Below are 13,021 nucleotides of genomic sequence, written 5' to 3'. Positions count from 1 at the left end.
GATCCTGCATGCTGCAACGAAGATCCCGTGCGTGCCACCACTAAGACCCAGCACAACCAAAACATAAGAATAAATAAATAAAATAAATATTTAAAAAATATATTCTTATAGGAAATCACCCATTTCATCTATTCATCTAATTTGCATAAAATCAAACAAAATAGTCTCATGTGGCTCTTTCTTATTTCATGGTCTCTATGGTTATTTCTCTGTTACCATATTTCATGACCTCTGTAATTATTTCTTCTTTTTTTTGGCCATGCTGCACGGCATGTGCGATCTTAGTTTCCCTGCCAGGGATCGAACCTGTGCCCCCTGCAGTGGAAGCACGGCGTCTTAACCAATGGACCTCCAAGGAAGTTCCATCTCCATAATTATTTCTGTGTTATTTCTTATTTTGGATATTTTCATTTCCTACCCCATCTTTATCTTTCTTTCGTTTCTTTAGTTTTCACCCCCCCAAATAACCACTGATTTATGAACTGTTTTCCTACTTTCTAGGTGATCAATTTCTTTTACCTTTATTGCTCCTTCTGTTGTGAGATTTCATAAGAGGAATAATTCATTTATTGCACAATATATTAATTATTTCATAATATAGTATTTACAGCTACAAATTTTCTTCTGAGTACTCTCTTAGGTATATTCCATAATCCTGAAATATGGTTTTCATCATTTTCTAGATTTCATTTATAATTTCTATAAATTCAGTTTTAATTACCTGTGGCCCAAAAGTTACTTTTTAAATATTTTAAAATTTCTAGATAGTAAGCAATTTTTCTTTTTAATTAGTTATCTGCAATTTTTATTTAAGTGAATGAATAAATTAACAAAAGAGGATACTGTGACCTTTATGCCCAAAGTCAGGAACAGGCCAAGACTATGCGCTATCACACTGTGATTAGAGAATATTGTCCATATAATTTCTGTAGTTTTGGATCTGAGATTTTCCCTTATGGCTTAATTTATCAATGTTTTAGTGAATGTTCTGTGGATACTGGAAATGAATGTATCTTTAGATATTTACAGATTAGATCTATCATATTCAATATTTTCACTAGGTCTTCTATATCCTTACTTATTTTCGTCCACTTGCTTTTATATGAACTGGGAAAGAATTAAAACTCAATACTAATGTATTTCTATACTCTTCTTACATTTCCTGTGGTTTCTGCTTTGTAAATATTGCGATTATCTGATGCATGGATAGTCATAGTTTGTATCTTTATCACTGAAATATTGCCCTTCTTTGCCTCATTTAATACTTTCTGTCTGATACTTTCTTTCCCCTTTCTGCATTTATTAAGTCCCTATCCACACCTGTGGCCTAATCTGTCTAAGGAGGATTCTTACTGTTCTGGGAGGATCTTGTGCATATATGATGTGATTTGGATTTTGCTTTGTGATCCAGAGTTTTTATTAGGTGAGTAAAACCCATTGATACTTATTTAATCAAAAATAATTAGACATACTTGTGTTAATACATATTGTATCATGCTTTTTACTGCTCTTTAGAACAAATCCTTCACTACGTGATCTGTGTCAGCTTGTTTCAATATGTGTGTATGTGTGTGTACATGTCTTTAATTTGGAAGGTTGATGTTTTTGTTCTAGGGGTTACCTTTCTTTATAACTTCAGAGAATAACTTAATTCTTTGTTTCTATGGCTAGTATCTACTGACTTCCTATAACAAGTTATGACAATCTTATGAAATTTATACTTCTCCCCTGCCCAATTTTACTTGATATTATTTTTCTGGGAATTTTCTTTATAGATACTGTCTGTCTGTTTCTTGACATCACTTTTAGTTGTAACTTTTTGACTTTTAGCTATAAAAGATACATCAGGATACTTCCACCATCTTTTTTTTTTTGCGGTATGCAGGCCTCTCACTATTGTGGCCTCTCCCGCTGCGGAGCACAGGCTCCGGACGCACAGGCTCAGCGGCCATGGCTCACAGGCCTAGCCGCTCTGCGGCATGTGGGATCCTCCCAGACCGGGGCATGAACCCATGTCCCCTGCATCGGCAGGTGGACTCTCAACCACTGTGCCACCAGGGAAGCCCTTTCCACCACTTTTTTACCTTTTCTTTTCCTTCCTCTTCTAACTTGTGTTATGTAATTATTACACTGCTATTGTGTTACTATTACATAATAACATTATGTTATTATACTATTCATATCATATATATTTTGTTCTGTAACTATTTAGTCTTAGTTCTACAGTTAAATAAATTTGACAATCTTTCTAACATTGTTTTGCCTTTTATCTCTTGACTGGATAAAGTTTTTCCTCTGCCAATTTCTCCAGGTGTTCCTAAAAATACATATTTCTCAGAGTCAAAAACATTTGAATCGTGCTTTATATATGATGGAATAACTGGGTTAAAATACATAAATCACTTTCTTTTATGTGAGTCCTTTGTAGACATCATTCAAGGTCTTTGAGTAACTATATGTTACTTGGAAAACTTGGAAGCCAGATTGACCTTTGTTTCCTCATATAGGTAACTTGATCTTTTGTCTGGATGTCCAAAGGTTTCTTACTATTTAGATACAGGAATTTCGTAGCTATATCCTGCTAATGATTTTTCTAGGCCAAATGTTCCTGGGACCCATCGTGTCCATTCAGTTTGTAGATTCAAGTTTTCCTTTATTTTTGGAAAGTTTTCTTGAATTACAGATTTAAACATTTTTTTCCCCGTTTCATGGTTTTGCTTCCTTTGGGACACAAATAATGCAATCTTTCTGTTGTCTTCCTTAGCTGTCACTTCTAATATTTTAACTTTACTAATTCTATTTCATTTTGTTTACTTTCATCAGTCCTGTCCAACTTTTCTCTTCTGTGCTTTTTGCAGATTCTGGTCTCCTGTGTGTTGCTTCTTACATAGTCATGATTTCTATTATATCTTTAAATATTCTATTTCTTGACTAAGTTCTGCCAGCTCATGTTTCATTTCCTTTTATCTTCCTACAAATCTCTTTGAAGATGGTATATACATTCTTACATTCCTGCTTTGAATTCACCTTCTACAGTGGCAAATGCTTTATTGTTTGTTTTTTAATGTGACATGTTTGGCCACAATCTTCACGTCTCTGCTGTAAAAGTTTTCTGGTTCTTCATGTATCGTTTGTTCTTGTTTTTCTCTTCCCTTTTTCTTGCAGTATTATTGTACAGATCCTGTGCTAGTTCCTTTCTGATTACTAGTCATTTCTAAATGTGGCAAGTTCTTACCAAATCAGCTACATGTAGGGGAGAGGGCTGGGACATAACTCAGGCCAGCAAGAATTTTTCTGCTGATACAGAGTGGATTACAAGAGTGAGCTGTTTAGTCTTTTCCTCATTTTAGTCTTCAGAGATCTGCAGCTTCAGGGCTGTTGAAAATGCAAGTTTTCTCTCTTTATCCTGGTCTGCTTCAACTCTACTTTTACAAAAATGGTTTGTCTCTGTGATTACTCCTTTCAGCCTGTCTACCTTGTTTCTCTTTCACACCAAAGTGTACACAGGAAAGCTTCTGTCATTACTCCTCACATCTAGTCCCATGGTCTCACACAGGGGACCACTGGTTTATCCCTCAGAATATGCCAGTGACTTTGGAGGACTAAACTTCAGCAGCTTTACCTAAAATCTGCAGCTTTAGGAGTTCTCTCTCAGCATCTTTCTACACTCCTTGGAGTTTCACTGGATTTGGCAGCCCTTCCTCATATATTGTGGTTCCAGATTACAGACCTCTCTTAGTTTCATCAAAGAAGGAATCTGTTTTACATTTTCTTTCATTGCTCTGAGGTAATTCTAAACAAAAGAAGGAACTGACATCTTTATCCTACTGCTTTAAAATGAGAAGCTAAGTAAGCAATTTTAGGGGTCTAACCACACAGTTAGAAACAATCTACCCCAAGTCGGGAGCATGGAAATAGTGAAATGACCAAGAGTATAAAAATGTCAAAAATATTAAAGTATATAGCTATTCATTTATATAATAACTGTAAGTGTTTGTGAAAATATATAATTGCATATGGAAAAAGCATACGATGATTGTAAAAACTATCTATATTGGGGTCATAAATAAGTAAAATATATACATGTACAGGATGAAGAATGGAAGGGAAAAATGAAAATTGTTTTTTGTTAAGGGTAATGAATAGTAAGTAATGTTTTTCATTAAAAAAAGTTTTTGTTGTTGTCACAGTATAGTCTGTGCAATAAAAAACACAATGTTCCAAAAAGAAAAACAATCAAGACCATACAGAGATTTACTCCAGCACCTACGAAACACAAATCATTAAAAATGCAATGACTGGCTCCCCACTTGCCAGTACTAACTATGTCCTATCCCTGGAGGCAAGCTCCAAAGTTGCATCCTTTTGTTCCAATTCCAACCCAGGTTCTTTACAGCAGCCAGGTGTCTCCCTGCCTCCCCTGCCTACACCACTCCGTCCCCACTAGAGATTAACTCTACTCCAACAGACCACTGTCTACTCAGCACTGACGATGTGCCAGGCACTGTAAGGGGAGCACAGCAAGTAAGAGTATGGGCTTTAAACCCTTTAGTTTGTTTTGTTTATAATAAAGAGCAGCAAAAAAAAAGCAGGTTGCATTTAAAGGACAAGTTAGAGTTAAAATGTTTGGGCTTTGGAAACAACCAGATTAAATAAAATAAATGTAAAATGCACCTATAACAGTGCCAAGGACATAGCAGACATTCAATCAAGGATATTTTAAAAAATCTCTTATACTTTAAATTTCGCAGCAAGGGCAATATAACACAATGGTTAAGACAACAGGAAACTAACCTTTTAATTTAAAAAATATGCTGGGAAAGGATACTACATACACATTTTCTGTGACCATTTAAACCAACATCTTCTTCTTTTTGGCTCCAAGTTTCTCTGTCCCAGGGTTCCCACATATGAAATACTAACACTGCTATGAACATTTAAAAAAATTACTTTGAATGCATAAACTGAATGTATGATTAGTCTATTTTATTAGCAATATTTTTACTCTCTGAATAATTACAACTAATTCAAAGTATTCAAAAGATCAAAGTATTTACATAAAAAACTAGCCTGGCAATTTTGATAAGTTATAACTCAAATAAAAAAGGGAAATAGATTTACACTTCTCAAATATTCCCATCATCCCCCAAGATGAAAATGATGTAAAGGAGTAAATTTAGGAAGGCGTATAAACTCTGAAAATGAGCTTTCCCTTTGGCTAAGTAATACCGTTGATCAGTAATGGCTGATTTCACTGGTTTATTCACAGAAAATGTATAAGCACTTTAAAATTAAAGTTCAATTTAAATAAAATTTAAAATTTAGTTCCTCTGATGCACTAGCCACATTTCCAGTGTTCAATCACTACATCTGGCTGGCAGCTACTGTACTGGACAGTGTAGATTTAGATCATTTCCTTCAGTACAGAGAGTTCTGTTGGAGACCACTGGGTCTAGATAATTCTAAGATGAAAAATAAGCCAGCCTATCATCTGGTTTGAGAAATGATTACAACATCTGAGGATTCCTCTTGTGACACAGGGGTGAAAAAAACCAGAGAGCTTGAATAGAGAGGGAAAAACGCACCAAGACTCTGAGCTCAGCTTTAAGTGTAAGGGTTGCAGGTGGTGTGGGGAGGCCTGTGAGAGGGTGCGCCTGTCTCACAGCTTCTCCCAGCCTGTGTCTGAGGCAGAGACAGAATCTGGCCTCCGGTCTCTTTCTTCTCACGCTACATACTCCTCAAACAATCCTGCCCACACAGCTATAAGCTGGTAACATGAAAAGGTCCGTTTCCAACACACATGGAACTCCTGCCTTCAGATCCGTAAATCCAGCTCCCCTTACTCCATATCTTTACTTGGATTGTTTTGAAAGTGACTCACAATGTATCCAAACCTGAGCTCATCATTTCTTGCCTCGCTGCCTCCTGCATAAAAAAGAATGTGGTTGGCCTTTGTCTCCAGTTCCTGAGAGGTAGCCAATAAACCCTTGAATTTCCCTGTGACAAGAGTATCTTTGTTATTCATGGTAGGCTCCTTGGCCCACATCTGAAAGCTTGTGCTAACAGGTGACTCAGGGTGGGCCCCTAGATGGTTTTTGCTAAGGAGATGACTCAGGATGGGAGCTGGCCAAGCCAGAAAGACCAACCGTATGCTTAGAGGGTTGGCGCTCTGAGCCAACAGATATCAGCCCGACCTCTGGCAAGTGGAGAGCAGCTGGAGATTGAGTTCCACCTTGTGGCCCATGATTTAATTAATCATGCATACATAACGGAACACCAGTAAAAACTCTCAACACCAGAGCTCAGGTAAGCTTCCCTGGCTGGCAATACTCTACACGTTGTCGCACACTGATGTGCCAGGAGGGTAATGCATCCTGACTCTATAGGAAGAGGACAATGGAAACTTGGAGTCTGGGACTCTCCCAGACTTTTCCCACTGTGCCTCTCCCTTTGGCTGGTTCTGATTTGTATCCTATTTCTATAATAAAATTGTAATTTAAGTACAGAGCTTTCCTGAGTTCTGTGTCATTTTAGTGAATGGATAGCCAGTTGGTCAGAAGTGAGAGTAGCCTGGGGTCCCCCAAAGTTTTGACTGGCTTCTGAAGTAAGGGTCAGTTTTGGGGAGGACTGTGCCTTCAACCTATAAAGTGTGGCTTAACTCCGGGTAGTTGGTCGGAAGTCACTGTACCCTTCAGATCTGCTCCTCCCACAGGGTTCACGATCATAGCGAATGAAGATCTACCCATCTATCCTTCTGCTAACGGGAGAAAGAAGGTCATCGCTGATAATTCTTCCTCCTCAACTGCACTCCACACAAACGATGAATCAGTACATCCTTCCAACTCCTGCCCAGTCTACAAAGCCATACATGACCTGGCCTTTTCTTCAGGTTTCTTGATGATGGGCTATATCTATTTAAGGGTGCTAGTAGGGCCACGTATAAGCTTTAAATTAAAGAGCTAAACTTACAGTTTAAAATTATGTGATCTCTTTCACCATGTCTCCTTACTATAGAGTTACTAGCATTTAATTTTGACTTTATGCCCACAAAGGGGAAATTCCAGGCTTTATTCAGAATACTTGTATTAATAAATAAGTTTTAAATTTCTCAATTCCAGGGAATCTGTTTATAGGTACTCAATTTTAAAGAGACAGGTGAGTAAAATGTTTCTTGACAAGAAAAACTACCAACTGTCACTGAAGGGTAAGAATTATTATTTTTTGGTACCATGATTATTTGTATAAAGATATATCCATGCTGTACCTATAAAGTAATATGACAGGTTTTAAAAATAAACATACTAGAAATTACTCATAAAAATAAAATTTGTCATTCAAAGCAGTCTCCTTTGGAGACGCATTCCAATAACGGAACCAAAGCTCAAAATATTTTGGAAAATTCTCTTTGGGAACTGTCTTCACATTCTGCATAGATACTTTTGAATATTCTCATAGATGATAAATCTTTGCCCTGTGAAACTCAATTTTACCTTTGTAAGCAACTAATCATTAAAAGCCATGGTGGGAAATAAGGTCAAAGATCATGACATTTCTGATGAAAAGAAAGGTATATTTGGATGAAAACCACTGGCAATGTGTAAGTTTTAAGTGATATACTTGCTCTGAACCAAAGCCAAATTAAAGGATGTCGGAGGGGAGAGAGAGAGAGAGAAAGAGAGAGAGAGAGGGAGGGAGGGAGGGGAAAGACAACAAGGAAACTGGTATTTAAAGAGTCATACACTCTCTTGAAAATCTGATGACAGTTACGGCTTCCTCTCAATCTTCTGCATATATTATTAGAACGGTACACCACATCAAGCTCATCTATGGAGCCAGATTAAAATTCCCTGGTTTAGAACAGTAGCTTTCGCTTTCTTTTTCTTTCTTTCATTTTTTTTTTTTTTTACTGTACCCAACAGAAAAAAAAATTTATACTGTGACCCAGTTTGTACATACATACATATAATTAAAATAAAAGTTTCACAAATAATTATCAACCTTACCATGTGACAGTATTCTCTTATATTTGATTTCATTATGAAAAATGCTACTTATGACCTACTACACCAATTTCACCATCTACAGCTTGAAAAATACTGGTTTAGAGTAACTGATGCATAATATGAATAAACTAACGAAAATGGAAAACTCACTTGACTATAAAAATTCTGATGTTATTTTAAACTAACAAAGAAAAAGTCATTTTACTCTACAGCCAAACTTTTCAAGAGACTGGATTCTTTATGGCAAAAGGGAACTGTCTTGGTCATTCATCTAAATGGCTAACTAACTACTGGAGACACTGATGGGTAAATCATACAATGTTCATACCTTAATATTAGAAAACCACAAATCATTCTCATGTAAAGTGGCCAGGTAGACAGATGTAAGAAGTCCAGTGCAAAGGGCAACAGTTCCACCAACTGTAAATGAAAGAATCGTCCATAATCTTCTATTGGTACAACCTTTTAGAAAAATGAACAGATGAAAAACCAAGTCAGTAAAGGATTTAGCAGTTAATAGTTCTATTTCAGACTGTCAAACGTGCCAAGTTCCAGCTGCCTGTTAGTGGTGAAGCTTTCCGTGTCTCCAGCAGACAGTCAGGGGTTCCGTTTTGTGATTCCACAGACCTTTTTATACTTTTCATACTTTTATTATAGTTTTTTCCCCCACTGTATCTAACTGTTCATTTGTCCATTTTGCCAACTAGAATGTAAGCATCTTGAGGACCAGCATATTATCTTATTCATCTTAACACCTAGGACCTGTGCTTGACCTAGTTTAACTACTAAGTTTCTTAAATAGAGGAATAAATGGGTTACAGATCTAAAATATAAACAGTCTTTTAGATGATCTACTTACAATTTGTGGTTTATTCATTAAAAGCTACTCCCAAACTTGATTACTTAAAATTTTAAACCCCATCACACAAGTTAAAGGAATATAAACTAAGAAACATATTTATAGTACATATAAGAAAGGTTAAATATCCTTAATATAGGATAAATACTTTCAGGATAATAATAAAAAATGAATATTTCAGTAGGAAACTGATTAAGGACATGAATAGGCAATGCACAGAAGAAAAAATGGCCAATAAACTTAACAGAAAAAATAAGTTAGTATTAATGAAATGCAAACCAAAACAAAGAGCTATAACTTTTACAATAGTGGCCAATTTGATAGCTTAAAAATGCTTAGTACTCTGTTTTGGTAAGGATACAAAAATATCGCCTTTTTTTTTTTTTTAAATAGACATTTTTTAAACACTGCTGGTGTTAGAATAAATGGATACCTCTCTGGAATGTGACATGGCAACAGGAAGTAAAAGCCACCAAAATGAGCACCCTATTTGACCAATAATCGCAAATCTAGGCATACACCCCAAAGAAATAAAGTTTTAAACAAACATTTGGCCACTGTGGTTCAGGTTGTATAGGTAAAAGGTTAAAAATCATCTAAATATTCAATAAGAAATTAAATAAATTATGCTACAGTCACACAGTGACTACACACTGACAAAATTTTAAAAATACACTGACTGACGTATGTTCATAACACAACAAGAGAAAGATAGCAAGTTACACAACAGCGAGTAGGATCTCAATTTTGAGAAAAAACACATCTGAATGCTTGTAGGTGTACATGTACAGAGAACAACATTTAGACAGCAAGATAAAGTGTCATAGGTGGTAATCTCAGGATGAGTGGGCTTGCGGGAGTATTTTTTCCTTCATTTTTGCTTCTCTTTAGTTTTCTTTTTTTTTTTCTGACATGAATAAATACTGCTTTGGTAAAATGAACAGTCCTCAAAGTTATGTTTTAATTTAAAAGGACAAACTTGAACCTGTATTTGTTTTTATATAAGATTTTCAGAAAATACTCTGTCTTGTCCCAAATTGCTAATAGTTGAGTTGGGTGGCATGACTGCTCAATATAGATTACTTTTATTTTATAAAACTGTCACCCCCCCCACCAAAAAAATAAATAAATAAAAAATAAAACTGTTACCCCAAATTACTTTACTAGCTCTAGCTGCAGCTGATGTAAACTCTGTCAGATATCCAAAATGGCTGATAGACATGGAATTTTTCATGCTTACTTTAAAAAATCCTGACCATGCTTAGCCTAAGAAAGCAACTCGGGTAGCAGGAATTTGGTAATTAATGCCATTTGATGTATGGCTTAGCAAGAGTCTTCAACATTCTTTAAACAATTTACCAAATTCTGACCACTTTTCCCACCAAAAAAAAAAGCAAATTAGAAAATTTCAGGAATTTAACTGAAAATAAAGAATAAAAGAAAGTTTGATTCATCTTTCAATACTTTAATGAAATGAGAAACTCACCCAAGGTAAGGCTGTCTAGTTGTGAACAGCATACACAAACCAGAAAAATTAGAAGTAGACTAAAATCTGAACAGTGGGAAAAAGTATTACTCTCAAAGTCAAAGGATCAGATTGGCATAACTATACTGAACAGGCAGCTAAGAAGCAAAGGGCTCTAATCAGAGGTCTTTTATCTAATCATAACTGTAAAACAAATATTATCACATTGCGATCAAATCATCTGTAAAACTAAAATATCAGGGTAATAGAATAAGTTTCTTCACCTATTAGGTCTCACCAAATTTTTATCCTATTGGAGATTGATTATTTCAATATGCAGACAAAAAAGCAATCCCAAATGCTGCTTTAATTTAAATCACCTACTAGATGGCAATTTATTTTCCAACTTCACATTTTCTTCTTGTGCCACGTAATCCTCTGAAACTTCTGTGGTTTGTATTCCTTTTCTTTGCCTGATGGATATCATGGTGTCAAAGACTCACATGCATTGTTCTTCCAACCACTCCTACAAACAACACAGAATTAAGCCACCATCCATATGTCCGTACCCTCTCTGCCAAATACAGCCTGTGCTCATCTGTGTTTTGGAGACTTTACCTGAGCCATTTTCCCTTGCTTAGCACGCCCTCCCATTTTCCCATCCAAACCTTAACCGGCTTTCAAAGCTACTCTTAAGACACAACACAAATATTTCTTTAACACAACCACATTTATGAAGCGCCTGTCCTGTGGCAGGCACTGCCAAGAGTTAGGAGCACAGGTGAGCATCACAGACAAGCCCCTGCCCTTCTTCCAGGAAGCCTTCTTTCTTGGGATGCACCAACCCCTACTGATCTCTCCCCTTCCCGAGTCATAGCAGTTACCATGCATTTTGTCACATAATTAGGTAGTTTTATATTATTTTCTATGGTACCAACCATGGAAAAGGTATTAAGTAGTAAATTTGTTGATTGTTGATGGTCTGATTTTGAAGAACTGAAACACTGTTTTGTCTCCGGTATCTGGATTTTGATACTGGTGCTCCTTCAAACAATTCACACCGGAAGCTTTAGGAATATGCCTCAGTGGTGATGGCAGCGGGGGTGTGCCAATCAGGGCAGCTGCTACACCAGGCAGCAACAGTGGGAGTGACGGCAGGGAGCAGGGGCCTGGTTTGGAAGCAGTAAGTGGGAGGCAGGGGAGTGGTGGCAGTGAGTAAGCTGGCTACAGTCCCCCGGAACAACTGGCGTCACTCCTCCGACGAATGAACAGCGTTTAACCATTTATTAACTATGACCGGTTGCCGGACACGACTGTCGGGGCAGTTTATTAATTCCTAAAGGTAAACAAGTTGCTCTACTGAAAAGAACACACCAATCAACGTTATACCATTCATTCATTCATACAAAAAAAAAAAAATCTGAGAGGAAAAAGGTGCAAGCACCGAAAATGGAGACTCTGGAGCAACGAGGGAGAAAAGGAGTGTGGGCAAAGTCGTACCTCTAGAGATGAGCTTACCCCCAAATTACCTCATCCTAGAATCATGACCTTTCTAAGGGCCCCAAGCGGAGTTGTAAAAATCCCACAACTGATACAACGTAACACATTAGGACAGAAGGGCAACAAATGTTTAAGTGCCAACTACGTGTGATAACTGCATGAACCCAAGAAACAAAAGTTTCCCCATCAAATTACAAGGAATGCCATCTTAAATGTTTGAAAAGGTAAATGAGAGCGGGTGGTTTTTTTCTCCATTGCTTAGAAGAACCAGCACGTACTGGGCATCCCGGGGCGCTGCAGGGCACATTATTCAGCTCACCTCCGCACCCCAATCTACACCACCGGAGTCCCCGCCAGACGCTGAGGGGCCGGATAAGTTCAGTAACTCGCTCCGGCTCACCTTGGAAGTGGCGTGGCCGCCGAGGCCGGAGACCACCCAGCCCCTCCCTCCGCCCGCGTGGCCAAAGCAAGAAGTTGCCCGAGAAGGCGCCCCGCCCTCGGCAAACTTGCTCACTCCCAAGCTGCCGCCCCCAGCCCCGCACGTCGGGAGGACAAGGGGGCGCCCAGTCCCACACCGGGTCTCCGAAGACGCCGCGAGGGCCGGATTCGCGCCCCCACCCTGAGCGACGCAGCGGGGCGGCCCGCGGGCTTTCGGTCTTCGCGGCAGATTCAGCCGAACGCCGCCACGCAAGGGCGGAGCGCCACCCGCCCGCCGGACAGTCCGGGGCCGCCGACGGAGCCTCGCGCCCGTGCGTCCCCTCGCGCTGCCCGCGGCCCGACACGCAGCCACAGACCTGCGGCCTCAGCCGTCCTCGCGCGCGGCTCCGGACCGGGAACGGGGGCAGCCGGCCGGCCGGCCGGGGGCGCAGAGGGCCGCGGGGGCGGGGCCGCACTACGGCCAGCAACGCGCCGCGGGGAAAGCTAAAACCCAGCAGCCGCGGAGCTTTCTGCTGCACCTTGGAAATGGGGGGCTGGGGGAGTCACCGCCCCGGGGAGGGGGCGCGCCGGGGAGGCTGGGCCACTGAGGCCGGGCCACTGAGGCCGCGCCTATAGGTCCCGGGAGCCGTCCGTCAGCACGGGCCACCTCCCCCTCTCGGGGCGCCCCGCCCCGTCTCGTGCGGCGCCGGCCGGAAGGAAGCAGCGCACTTCCGGCCGCCGGGCTGTAGTGTCGGCTGAGTTCTGCTCCGTTCCGCT

At 39.4% G+C, this 13,021-nt stretch overlaps 1 protein-coding gene across 1 annotated transcript in view; it reads right to left on the bottom strand.

Moving 5' to 3' along the window:
* Positions 1-12,775, bottom strand: part of DPY19L3 (dpy-19 like C-mannosyltransferase 3) — a 74,602-nt gene extending 61,827 nt beyond the window's left edge. The window contains 3 exon segments of the mRNA XM_029204933.1: positions 8,332-8,465; positions 10,712-10,853; positions 12,622-12,775. Of these exon segments, the coding sequence (XP_029060766.1) occupies positions 8,332-8,465; positions 10,712-10,814 (237 nt within the window). The 5' untranslated portion in view covers positions 10,815-10,853; positions 12,622-12,775.
* Between the last annotated feature and the right edge of the window lie 246 nt (positions 12,776-13,021).

This window comes from Monodon monoceros, unplaced genomic scaffold (genome assembly GCF_005190385.1).
Source record: "Monodon monoceros isolate NGI ecotype Baffin Bay Population unplaced genomic scaffold, NGI_Narwhal_1 Super_Scaffold_10, whole genome shotgun sequence".
Taxonomy (NCBI): domain Eukaryota; kingdom Metazoa; phylum Chordata; class Mammalia; order Artiodactyla; family Monodontidae; genus Monodon; species Monodon monoceros.
The sequence above is the reverse complement of the archived record's forward strand: the minus strand, read 5'-3'. Positions and strand labels throughout refer to the sequence as shown.